Genomic DNA, 13,170 nt, shown 5'->3' with positions numbered 1-13,170 from the left:
AACGAGGTCACCACCCCTGATCGTTACCCAGTCCCACACATCCAAACCTTTTTGGCATGTTTAACCAGAAAGTTAATTTTTTCCAAAATCGATCTAGTTAGGGGCTACCTGTGTTCTCGGAGGATAGTCCCAAAACAGCAGTGATAACTCCGTCCGGCCTCTTTGAGTGTCTGCATGCCATTTGGACTGAAAAATGCAGCACAGACTTTCCAACAGCTGATGGGACTGTGTATTTAAAGACTCAGATTTTCTTTCTGTTTACCTGGATAACAGCAGTGCGTCCAAATCCAAACATGTATCTCATCTCTGCACACTGTTTGAGCTGAAATGGGTTGTTTATTAACCCTGCGAGATGCCAGTTTGGGTTGTCAACCATTGACTTTCTCAGCCATCACATCCCCTCAGGGTGCGAAAACCCTCCCATCAAAAGTAGCTGCTATTATGGATCTCCCACTGCCCTCGCACTACAAAAAAACTGAAGAGCTTTTAGGTGTGGTAAATTTCTGTCACCCTTTCATTCCATGAGCTGCTGAACTTGTGCTTCCCCGTATAATGCGCTTAAAGGCAATGCCCCTAATAAAGTGCTTGACTGGTCAGAGGACGTGACCAGGGCATTTGATGATACAAAACGAGTTCTTTCCATTGCAACCATACTGGCACATCCGCTCCCCAACATAATTCACAGCCACCGACAATGCCATTACTACTGACGCTTCACGCGACGCTGTGGGTGCTGTACACGAACAGCCAGTCTTTAGCTGGCAGCTCCGCTCCCAGGAAAGGAATTACATACAGCATGTTTGACCGTGAGATTCTTGGTCTTCTATCTGACTGTCCATCATTTTGATTTTCTTCTATAAGGGTCGCCATTTCACGGCGTTTGTTGACCACAAACCACTCGTTCACACAATGGCCAAATTATCAGATCGTTGGCCTGCACAGCAGCAATGCTATCTGGCCTACATATCCGAGTTCACAACTGGTATACAACATATCAAGGGGAAAAATATTGCTGTGGCTGATTGCCTCTCATGGCCAGCCGTTTAGGCTGTACACACAGGGATATGTCGGTACAGCAGCCAACCAAGTTACTGACCCAGAGGTCCCGGCTCACCAGACAGCAGTTACGGGCTTGCGGTTGGCCAACATTAATTTCAGGGAAGCCTGGGTTTCTCTCCTGTGCAGAGTCTCAACCGGTCATCCTCGCCCCACCGGGCACGTAAACTGGAGCCAGACTGCTTTCAACTCCATGCGTGGCCTCTTGCATCTGGGCCAGAGGGCTCACAGAAGCTGGTTGAGCTAAAGTTTATTTGGCATGGCCTCAGAAAGGACACATGTGATTGGACTACAGCCATAGTGGAGTGCTAGTGGGCAAAAATGAACCATCATGTCCAGGCACCATTAATACCTTTTGAGGTCCTTTGGTGGCAGTCTGACCATGTCAATGCGGGCCTTGTTGGTCCTCTTTCACCCCCACCCCAGATTTATACACCTCCTTACCACGATGGACCAGGTAGTCAGAAGTCATCCCTCTAGCATCAATGACAGCTGCAGACATGGCTCGGACATCTATCACTACCTGGGTTGCTTGGTTTGGCATTGTCCCCAATGAATTTCAGACCTCTGGGCTGCGATGGCCCAGAACCACGGTGTTGGGCTACATCACACCACAGCGTGTCACCTGCAGTCCTGTGCAAGCAGATTCTCCGCTCTACAAAGGGCTTCCCTGACGGACGAGTGTTGGCATGATCGGCTCCCATGGGTCCTGCTGGGGCGCAGAACGGCTCCAAAAGAGGTCCTACAATTGTCTGTGGCAGAGTTGGTACATGGCCAACCTTTATGAGTGCCAGGAGATTTCATTCCTGACGCCACAACTGCCTGGTTCCTCTCAACAGCACTCCACCCTCCTCAGTAAATTCAATTCCTTTCCACCTGTTCCTCCCTCCCACTCTTGGGGTTCCTTGACCTACATTCCACCTCATTTGCTTTCGTCGACAATGGTGCACACCAGCATCCCCTTAGGCCCCCTTACGATGGCCCCGGTCTGTGTTTTGGAATGGGGAGATTCGAGGGGTAAACCTGAACGTATTTTGGTAGATCACCTTAAACTGGCCCGGCAAGATTTGGAGTATTCCGCTGCCGTGCCCCTGGCGTCACAACGTGACCATAAGCGTGTCAACGCACCTCCGGAGGAGCCAAAGGCACCTGCAGTTCCTTCACCCATGGAACACGGACCCGAGCTGGGCGGCTCGTCCGAGCTCCAGGCAGGCTCTCAGTGCCGGTTTTAGTGAATTCCAGGAGGCCCTGTGTAGGGTAACGTAATTGGGAGATATGTACATTATTCACAACCACTGACATTAAGCTGGGCTTCGCTGTAAGAGGGTGGTCTGACGTGATGACGTTATTACGTAAAGAGTTTTAGCACGCTTTTGAGTGTAGGTTTTGGAGTTCAGTAACGTGTTATTGGTTTCATTAAACATAAGACGCCTCACTTTGTTTTATTTGCGGAAACCCTATCTGAGGAAGAATGGTGTGGCTAAGGAGAGTTTGCAACAAAGCTTCACGGGACCAGTTCTTGGGATGGAGAACTTGCATATGAAGCTGGTTTGGGGTGACTGGACTCTTTTTTTTGGTTGGAGTTTAGAGGAATGAGAGGGAACATCATCTGAAACTGATTAAATCCTGATGGGAGTGGACAGACTTAATGCTGGGATGGTATTCCCTGCCAAGGGGAAGTCAAATTACTTCACTCAGAGAGCAGTAAACCTGCGGCACTCTCTACAACAGAAAGCATTTGGCCACATTTTTAGCTACATTTTAGCGGGATTTAGATATCGCAGGAAGCTGGAATACTGAATCTGAAGGCCCAGCTGACCTGGCCTTGATGTTCTGTGTCAATGGAATCCGGCAAATGCTGCAATGCCGTTTCCCGCCGCTAGATGGCTCTCGGGCAGCACCCAGCCCTGTTAAAAGGCTGAGAGGAACATTGTCTACCAACCCGGGCTGAAGAAAACCTTGCTGCGGTCAAGATCCGGAGCACCGCAGTAAATCATACATTTTATCATGAATATAGATTGGGTGTGTCAGTGCAGGAGATGAACAAACCCTGACTTTGACCTGAACCCTTTTCACAAACAATATCTGGATTTCCACTTGCACGCACACTCCCTGTTTTCGGACACATGCACACCTGGTGAACACATACACACCGTGGACACAGAAGACATATACATACGTGCATATATACCCCAGGCATTCATATACTTACATCCCTAGTTTTCACCATCAGTTACTTAGCAGTCCCTGGTAAAAGTCCATCCTTCATTCTGTACCTAACCACTGTGTATACACGTAAATACACGTACGCGTTCATATATATTCACACTTCATGCTTACACAGTGCCAGTGGCCAGCACACCTACCTTCTCGGTCACACACACACACACACACACACACACACACACACACACACACACACACACACACACAGCGTTTGCATGTTTACACAGAGCATAACTTGCACATTCTTTTTGTGTCAGATTTATGTTTTCTTGGGAACAATATTTCCGTGCCTGCGAGACTGCCGCAAGCAAGATTTCTTTTTAAAGATTGAGGGTTAGCTTTAATTCTTTGCGTGCACATCAAGGCAGTGAAATGTGCCGCCTGCATCAGCGACCGACCCGGTCTGAATACTGCGGGCAGCCCGCAAGCGTCGCCTTGCCGCCCAGCGCCAACATAGCATGCCCACAACTTACTAACCCTAACCTGCACCTCTTTGGACTGTGGGAGGAAACCGGAGCTCCCGGAGGAAACCCAGGTGGTCATGGGGAGAACGTGCAAACTCCTTACAGGCAGTGACAGGATTTGAGCCCTTATCGCTGATGCTGTAAACTTTTGAGCGTAACACAGACCGGTAGACTCCATCATTGCCACTATACATACCTGTGCAGGAATCAATAAACTTGACTTTGAACTTATTTGACTCTGACCTGGCACTTTTGACCGGTCAAAGTGGGACCCAGGTTAAACTTCGGGGCTCTGACATTAGACCGAATGCCTCAAACTTCTCAACTAATGGTGAGGAGTCTGGTAGCTTTCCGTTTGATTTGACACACCTCCATATCACATCAGGGCTTGTTCCGGTGGTTTTTAAAAGTGTCTTCCGACATTGCATCTCATATCATAGATAGCTACTGCTTTAGTCTCTGCTTCAGGTCATTAAGCACAGGGAACTCATTTGCAAATTGCACAACAAGCAAAATATCTGTGTCCGTAAGAAATGAGCATAACTGGCTCAAATTGAAATCAGCCTGGGGCTGGTTTGAAAAGGATGCCGAGAACTGGATTGAATTCAAATCTCTGAGACCCACCACATTCGCCGACCGAGTCTCAAGGCTTGGAATTGATAGCAAAAGTTCAGGAGGCTGAGTTCAGTTACCGTGGGAAAGAGACAGCAACAAGATCACCAAACCGATGCTTTCCAGCACGAGAAGCAATAGGAGAAAGTTGATCCTGGAGAATTATTTATAGTAGTAGGGTCAAAACCCTGGGGAGCTGGGAGTTGGAGGAGGAAGAGAGGGGAAGGAGATTGCTTTCCAAAGTACAGCAACATAATTGTAAGTAGAAACGTGTTTGAAGGATAACTGGTGGTTTTCTTAGGTGAATAAGGTTTTATTGAGCCTGTTGTTGGGCTGCAAAAGCTCCCGTAACACAGAGCGACACACACAAAACTCTGGAGGGACTCAGCAGATCAGGCAGGGAAATAAACAGTTGACATTTCGGGCCGAGACCCTTCATCAGGACTCCCGTGACACAGAGAAGCTTTGGAGTTATCCTGTCACTCTGGCTGACAGCATTGCTTCACTAGAAGAAGGAAATAGTTTCACGGGGTCTGGTGTGACCTGAGTGCTCAGCAGGCAGAGAAATGTCTGTGATAATCTGTTTTCCTGGTTCTTCTATTGAAGCTGTGACGGTGCCATGCTCCCGCAGGACTGCTCTGGGGCTGCAGTCTACATTTCTGCGCTTGAGTTTCTGGTGGGACGCCTCAGTCTGTCGAGGGGTGTTACAGTCCAGCACCACAATGGTGGCAGCAGTAGGGAAGCTCCCGCAAAGCGCTTTGCGACACCCTGAGGTTCTGAAAGACATTTGCAAATCTGCCTTAATAAAACTAGAAGACAAACTGCATTTCAGGCTTAGGAATTACATTTCGAGCTGTGAACTCCTAACCAAAGTGAAGTCGTACCATATAACTCTTCAGCTGACAAGAAGGCCATTTGGCCCACCACAATTGTGCTAGCAATAAAGCAAAGTTGAGCCACTACTCCATTCCCTTCTGAAAAACCTACATTTTCCTCCTGGATATATCTGGGAATTCTCCACGAAAGGTGCAAAGGGGGTCTCCAGCCCAGTTATCTCCCAAGTGCCGTAAGGCCTGAGGCAGATGTGGTCGGGGGCATCGTGAATGCGACTGGTTTCTGCAACCACTCATCGGTGTCTTTTCTCTCTCAGTACAGGGAAATTTGCCGTGTTTATCCATGCGAAGACTGAGGAGCTGCGGCCGAAAGACCTGAACATGAAGGTGCACGGGATCCCAGGACACGTGTTCCACCTGCAGCTGCTCGGGAAGCAACACGCCAAGCAGCAGATCCTGTTGCGGGCCCGCACTGAGTGAGTGACTGGGCTCTGGGGCCTCGGGGCAACCGAACACTGCGAATCCCGGCCAGTGTCCAATGTGGAGTGTGGTCTTCCGAAAACCTCTGTTTTATTGAGTCATTCCACCATTAGACAGATCATTTCCTCCCAAAACTAACAGCTGGTGATCTTTTATCTAATTTATTTAATTATTGCGTGGAATAGGCCCTTCCGGCCCTTTGAGCCATGCCACCCAGCTATCCCCTGATTTAACCCGCGCCTAAACACAGGGCAATTCACAATGACCAATTAACCTACCAACTGGTACGTCTTTGGACTGTGGGAGGTAACTGGAGCACCCAGAGGAAACCCATAGGATCATCCAAACTCCTTAGAGGCAGTGGTGGAAATTGAACCTGGGTTGCTGGTACTGTAAAGCATTCTGCTAACCACTACGTTAATGTGCCACCACCTTTTTGTGATAACTTATTACAGAACATAGAACATCCCAGCACAGTATTGGACCTTTGGTCACAATGTTATGCCAACATTTTAACCTACTGTAAGCTCAATCCTATACCTACAGTACATGCCCTATTGTCCTGTTTATTATTTATTGTAATGCCTGCACTGTTTTGTGCACTTTATGCAGTCCTGGTAGGTCTGTAGTCTAGTGTAGCATTCTCTGTGTTTTTTTTACATAGTTCAGTCTAGTTTTTGTACTGTGTCATGTAACACCATGGTCCTGAAAAACGTCTCATTTTTACTATGTACTGTACCAGCGGTTATGGTCGAAATGACAATAGAAGTGACTTGACTTGACTTGACTAATCCTAAAGCTATGTGCACACCACAAAGAATATGCTACAGGAACTTGGCAGATCAGGCAGCATCTATGGAGGGGAATAAATACCTTGCTTGCTGAGTTCCTCCAGCATTTTGTTTGTGTGTGGCTCAAGATTTCTAGCATCTGCAAAATCCTCTGTGCCAAAGGTACATGTGCCTTACGTTCCTTTGCTTTTTTAAATATTGGAGCTAACGTAAGCTCCAGTCAGGGCTTGTGTGAACATCTCAACACCTTCTAGATGTACTCATCATTACTCATAAGACATAGGAGCAGAATGAGGCCATTTGGTCCATTGAGTCTGCTCCGCCATTCCATCGTGGCTGATTTATTGTCCCTCCCAAGACCATTCTCCTTGTAACCTTTGATGCCCTGATTAATCAAGAACCTATCAACTTCTATTTTAAATATACCCAATGACTTGGCCTCCACACCTGTCTATGGCAATGACTCACCACCCTCTGACTAAGGAAGTTCCTCCTCATCTCTGTTCTAAAGGTACATCCCTCTGTTCTGAGACTGTGCCCTCTGGCCCCAGACTCGCCCACTATTGGGTACAGTCTGTCCCCATCCACTCTATCTATGCCCTTCAATATTGGATAGATTTCAATGAAATCCTTCCCCATTCTTCCAAATTCCAGTGAATACAGACCCAGAGCCATTAAATTAGTCCTCGTATGTTAACCCTTTTATTCCTAGAATCATTCTCATGACCCTGTCCAATGCCAGCACATCTTTTCTTAGATAAGGGGCCCAAACCCCATCAGATTATTTTACTCTTATTACAGCTGAGGAGGTTGATCTCTAAGAGCTTCTCGTGGGGCCAGTCCATCTGGATGTGGTTAATCAACAACAGGGGATCCTGGGCGAGGAGGTGATGGAAAGGTACCTGATGACAGAAACACCTGAGGTGGTTGCCTAGAGCCAGGAGTTCAACATCACGACAGATGGATGGGGTTGGATTCACGAAGACTGGTGTCCCAGCCAGTTGGCAGAGCTTTGTCTGTGAGCGCAGCCATAGATGGACAAGCATACTTTTGTTAATGCAGCGCCACGCACATCCTTTGTAAAACTCCCCCAAAATGGTGTTCATTTGAAATCTGGTCTCTGTTTGTGGGAGCTCAACAGCCAACTTGTGCACAGCAAACTCCCAAAAACAGCAAAGGGCAGGTTGTCTGTTTCAGTGGCACGGAAAGAGTGTTAAAATTGTCTGTAAAACCGGGGAAGAACCAGCCCCTGCCTTTTGTGAAAGTATCCGCTGATTTATCACCCAAAAAGACCACCATTTCCGGTAGTGCAGGACTCCCTCAGTACTGTACTGGGATGGGACTTGTTGGGGGTCTGAATCTACAGACCCTGAGACAGAACCACAATTCAAACAAATCTGAGAGCGTTGGTAGGCGGGCAGCATTGTAGCAAGGCGGTTACTGCAATTCTTTACAACGGCCGCGATCAGCATTCGGGACTCAATTCCCACCACTGACTGTGAGGAGTTTGAAAACCCTCCCCATCACTGTGTGGGTTTCCACTGGGTACTCTGGATTCTACCCACCTTGCAGAGACGTACGGTTAGGGTTGGTGAGCTGTGGGCATGCTACGTTGGTGCTGGAAGTGTGATGACTCTTGCAGGGTACCCCTCCCACCCCGCACACTCTCTGACTGTGCTGGCTGTTGATGCAAACGACACCTTCACTATACGTTTCAACATGAAAAATTAAAAGTTAATCTAATGTAAATATGGTGCACCAGAATATCTGCTGCCCCTGGACTTTGCAGATAACATTGAGGCAAAGTCACTGAGAAACAGTCAGGGAACTCCAAAGAGCTGTTCCCTCCCTTAATCTGAGACCCAATTGCTTTTGTATGGCTGAGAGCTAATTTGACAGAACCCAGTGAGAAACAAGAGAAAATCTGCAGATGCTGGAAATCCGAGCAACACACACAAAATGCTGGAGGAACTCAGCAGGCCAGGCGGCATCTATGGAAAAGAATAGTCTTTTTTTTAAATTTTTTGATGAGAACCCAGTAAAAATAGGCTGGGAATCTCTCATGTGCACATCCCCAATTAACCAATAGGTGGCACCAGATGCCCAAAGTCTTGGCAGCTAATTACCACTTTGGACTCTGAACTAAATTAGGGTAGCAACAGGCCAGCGAATCATGGGGAGAGATTAAATGCAGTGACTAATCTGCGAATGGCCCAACAGAAATGTTGCCATGGCATATAAACTAATCTCCCCAGGTTAAGAAAAGATAATAAAAGAATTTTTGAGTAGTGAAAGCAACAAGTTTCACCGAGTTCGGTAGAGTTAAGACAAGAAATGGAAATAGAAATTCTGACAGTCCTACCCAGAGCAGCCCTTCAGCTGAGCAACACAAATACTGGGGGATCTCAGCAAGCCAGGCATGAGGAGAGGGACAGACAGTCAAAGTTTTAGGCCAAGATCCTCTATCAGGACCGAAAATGAGGATAGTAAGCTGGGGGGGAGGAAGTAGACCAAGCTGGCAGCCAATTCCTTGTGAAGGGTCGTGTGTTACATAGGTGAATAGCTGGGACCAGGTGAGGGGGAAGGTGATGGGGGGGGGGGGGGGTGGAGGAGGGGATGAAGCAAGAAGCTGAGAGAGGATAGGTGGAGGAGGTAAACAGCTGAAGAAGAAGAAATCTAATAGGACGGGACTAAAAATAAACAGTCAACGTTTCGGGCCAAGATCCTTTGGCAGGACTGAGTGAGGGGATGGGAAGGTCACAGGAGGGTCAGGAGTCTGGGTCGCCTCCAACTTGTTGGCACAAACATAGGTTTCTCCAACTTCCTGTACTTTCTCCCTCCTCCCTCTTCTCCCCTTTTTCATTCCTCATTCTGGTTACCCTCTCACCTCTTCCCTTCTCCTCACCTGCGCAACACCGCCCCCTGGTTTCCCCTTCTCCTGCCCTTTCTTCCATGGTCCACCGTCATCTCCTGATAGAACCCAGCAACGTGGCGGGAAGGTTAGATTGGTCTTAGAGCAGATTAATAAGTCAGCACAACATTGTGGGCTGAAGGGCCTGTACTGTTGTCTGCTCTAAGCCAGGCAGCATCTACGGAGGGGAACAAACGTTCGATGTTGGTCTTGGCCCAAAATGGCAATTGGTTATTCTCCTCTGTAGGTGCTGCCTGACTTGCTGGGATTCTCCAGCATTTTGTGTGTGTTGGTCAGGATTTCTAGCACCTGCAGATTCTCTTGTTTATGACTTGCAGCTCTTTGCTTGCCTCCGGCACCAAACCGATCAGTCTGCTCTCTGCAGGGAAAGTCTGACTCCCTCCCACATTGGCAGAGCTGGTTGCTTTAAGCAAGATGAAGGGCTTGGGGGAGGTTGGGAAATGTAAAAGCGGTGGTCAGACCCAAGGACGGCAGAGAGCCTGGGAGAAAGTAAACTTACTGAACCAAGTGTTGAATTTGTTGGAGAACAGTGTGGGGATGGGAATGTCACACGAGGGTCAGAATCTGATATACATTAACATGGCTGGTCTAATTAGTATCGAGTCTCCTCACGATAGTAGGAGTTGGCAGTAAGTAGACTGTCTGATGCCTGTTGATATTCCATGCGGGAGCTGTCTTTGGAACCTTAGATAATTCTGTGAGAAAAGTTAAATTGTACTTACTGTGGCTGCATGGATGGGAGGTGTACAGTAAATGGGGGAAATACCACAAAATGTGGAGAGGAATCCAGTGTTGTACCCAATGCTCCCCGCCCTCAGAAAGCATGTGGTGCACGTGTCTAGGGACCCATTGTGTTCAAGTAGAAAGTCCACACCATTGGAGATATGGACTTTTTACAATGGGTGCTTCTAAGATTTGGGTGAATTAGCGATTATATTGAAACATTAAAAAAATGGGGCTTGGCCGGGTAGGTGCAGGGTTGTCTCCCCTGGCTAGTCTCCAAATGGTTAGTGTTTCTGGACTGAGTTGTGAAGAAATTCTTTCACCCAGCAGTTTTTGAAATCCCATGGGTTATGCAACTCGGTCATTGAGTGCAATCCAGTTAGAAATGGGTAGATACAAGTTGGGGTTAGTGCAGGACAGTAATGCTGTGAGAAAGATCAACCATTTTGTCATTGAATGTAGAGTGGACGTGAGGGACTAAATGTCTACTACTAGTTGCTGGCTCACAGACTCGTGTACAGAGACCATGTACCCAAAGGTGCTCGTGTACAGAGACCATGTACGACCTAAAGCTGGTTAGATTACGGTGTCCGGTTATTGAATAGTGTATCTATGGTATTCGCTTGTTGATCCCATGCACCAGATTCTGCTCTTGTTCAGAGCTCCCTATATTTTTCCTCTTCTCTTCCCTCAGGAGCGAAAAGCAGCGCTGGATAACGGCTATGCTCCTCACTGAGCAAGGGACTAAGGCAGACCAGCTGGATCTGGAGCAGGACGGTGAGATTCTCGCGCGGGATCATTTCCCAGTGCTGTGCTGGGCTGTTACCACCTGTGACTCCTGAAAGGGAAGGGTTTGTTTTTTGGAGGTGCGATGCTGATTTCTCAATATGTTCAGCTGGCAAATGGGCCTGCCCCTCAGAGGCTCGAATTACAGCAAAGCAGAGTTATAACGCCACAGAATGTCACTGAGCTGCTTTATAGGGTGACTTGTTCTTAAAGCAGCTACTTTAATTTAACCTGGAATGCTGTCCTAATCTCTCTGCCAATGACTGCGCAAGAGGTCAGCCACAGGTAGTGATGTGGAGAATCAACCAGCTGGAGGAATTCTGGTGCTAATGCAAAGGTTTTGACCCAAAATGTGATCATTCCTCCTCCCACGGATGCTGCTCCTCCAGAGCGCCACTTATTGCTCTCTATTGCAACACCAGCATCTCCTGTATCTCAGAATCAGGTTTATTATCACTGACACATGCATATGTTGTGAAATTTGTTGTTTTGTGGCAGTACAGTGCAATACGTGAGATGTACTATAAACTACCATACAAAATGTATACTACATTAAATAGGTTGTGTAAAAAGAAAGCAAAAATAGAGAGGCAGTTCATGGACAGTTCAGAGATCCGATGGTGGTGGATCTCCAGGTAGTGAAGTGGAATTTAGCAAATGTGTTAATGTAGAAAAAGAAATTCTCAAGTTGCTTGCAACACATGAAAAAATGACATTGCAGAGATGGGTTTTAATTAAAAACTTAAAAGTAGGCAATGGAGTTCAGATGGGGCTTTCCATAAACCAAGACCCAGGCAGGCAGGAGCACACATTCTCAAAGCGGAGTTGAAGAAGGGGAGGGTGTAGAAGAAGGTGAAGTCCAGTTGGCGTATAATATGAAGTGATTATTGAGAAGGCAGTGACATTCTGTAGGTGTTTCCATTGCTGGTGCCGCACTAGGCTGTGATGCAACCAGTTAGGATACTCTCCACTGTGCACCTACGAAAGTTTGTGGTGAAATGCTGAATCTGTGCAGACTTCTAAGAAAGTGGATGTCCTTGCGCGTTCCTCGCGATGGTATTTACATGCATTGATGTGGAGGGTGGGAGGAATTGAAGCCGAATTAGAGGCTGTGTGAGGCTTCAGCCACAGGCGGTCTGTGGAACAGGTGGATATAGAGAAGCTGCAAAGATAGTACAGAACATCAGGCTCAGTTCAGTGGGAGTAATAAAAGTTTCACTGCTAATTATGGCAAGTACAAAAACTGAGAAGGTCATGGAATAATGACAATTGGTGTGAGCTGTTTCATTTAAAGGTAACTATCCATGGAACATTCTAGATTTGTGTTTACTCTACGCTCAGTGGCTGCTTTATTAGGCACAGCTGAGAAACCTGCTCATTAATGCAAATACCTTACCAGCCAATCACGTGGCAGCAACTCTGCATGAAAGCATGCAGACATGTCAAGAGGTTCAATTGTAATTCAGGCCACAGATCAGAAATGGGGAGAGAAATGCAAACCAGGTGCCAGACAGGATGGTTTGAGTATCTCAGAAACTACTGATCAGGGATTTTCCACACACACAGGTCTCTGGAGTTTGCAGAGAATGGTTGGCAAAGCAAAGTAAATGCAGTAAGCAGCAGTTCTGTGGGCAAAGACGCCTTGTCTGATGAGAGAGGTCAGAGAAGAAATGGCTGGACTGGTTCAAGCTTTACAGGAAGGTGACTGTAACACAATATATCACACGTTACAACAATGGTGTTCAGAAGAGCATCTCTGAACACACAATAGATCAAACCTTGAAGTGGTTGGGCTGCAGCAGCTGAAGACCATGAATGAACACTCAGTAGCCATTTTATTAGGTACTGCATACTGTTTCTGCATACCTTCATAAAACCAGTATTCTATGTGTGGAAATATGCTCCTAGGACTGTTCAACATTACAGCCGTGATATTTTGGAAGGACTCCAGTCAAGTATCTTGAGATAACCCAGGAGTGTAAATGCAAGCAGCTTCTGTCCTCCATTGTAAACCACGGCAGGTGGACTTTCTCCTATGTTTCAAACCGCGAAGGGCCTGACAAGCAGCTGTCATTTTACTTCCCATGCAGACTCCCCACAAGTTCAGTGCATCAAGACCTACAAACCGCTGGAGGCAGACGAGCTGGCACTGGAGAAGGCCGATGTCCTAGAAGTAAAGACAAGAACAAAAGATGGTGAGGAATGCTTTGTTCACACTCTTGAACGACCTAGTTAGTGTTAGAATGAGAGGACTGGAATGTAGACTC

The 13,170-nt window shown here is 47.2% G+C and overlaps 2 protein-coding genes across 4 annotated transcripts in view; one reads left to right on the top strand and one right to left on the bottom strand.

The window, feature by feature from the left end:
- The window catches only part of arhgef19 (Rho guanine nucleotide exchange factor (GEF) 19), a 122,397-nt gene that overhangs the window by 104,533 nt on the left and 4,694 nt on the right, over window positions 1-13,170 (top strand). For all 3 annotated transcript variants that reach the window (XM_059951944.1, XM_059951945.1, XM_059951947.1), the window contains 3 exons: window positions 5,509-5,667; window positions 10,812-10,894; window positions 12,994-13,098. In XM_059951944.1, the coding sequence (XP_059807927.1) occupies window positions 5,509-5,667; window positions 10,812-10,894; window positions 12,994-13,098 (347 nt within the window). The remainder of the gene's footprint in view (window positions 1-5,508; window positions 5,668-10,811; window positions 10,895-12,993; window positions 13,099-13,170) is intronic.
- The window catches only part of si:ch73-15b2.5 (rho guanine nucleotide exchange factor 19), a 37,262-nt gene continuing 37,048 nt past the window's right edge, over window positions 12,957-13,170 (bottom strand). Inside the window, exon 12 of the mRNA XM_059951948.1 lies at window positions 12,957-13,070. The gene's annotated coding sequence lies outside the window, so the exon portion shown is untranslated. The remainder of the gene's footprint in view (window positions 13,071-13,170) is intronic.

The sequence above is a fragment of the Hypanus sabinus genome, chromosome 27, assembly GCF_030144855.1.
Source record: "Hypanus sabinus isolate sHypSab1 chromosome 27, sHypSab1.hap1, whole genome shotgun sequence".
Taxonomy (NCBI): domain Eukaryota; kingdom Metazoa; phylum Chordata; class Chondrichthyes; order Myliobatiformes; family Dasyatidae; genus Hypanus; species Hypanus sabinus.
This window is presented reverse-complemented; position numbering and strand designations above follow the sequence as displayed.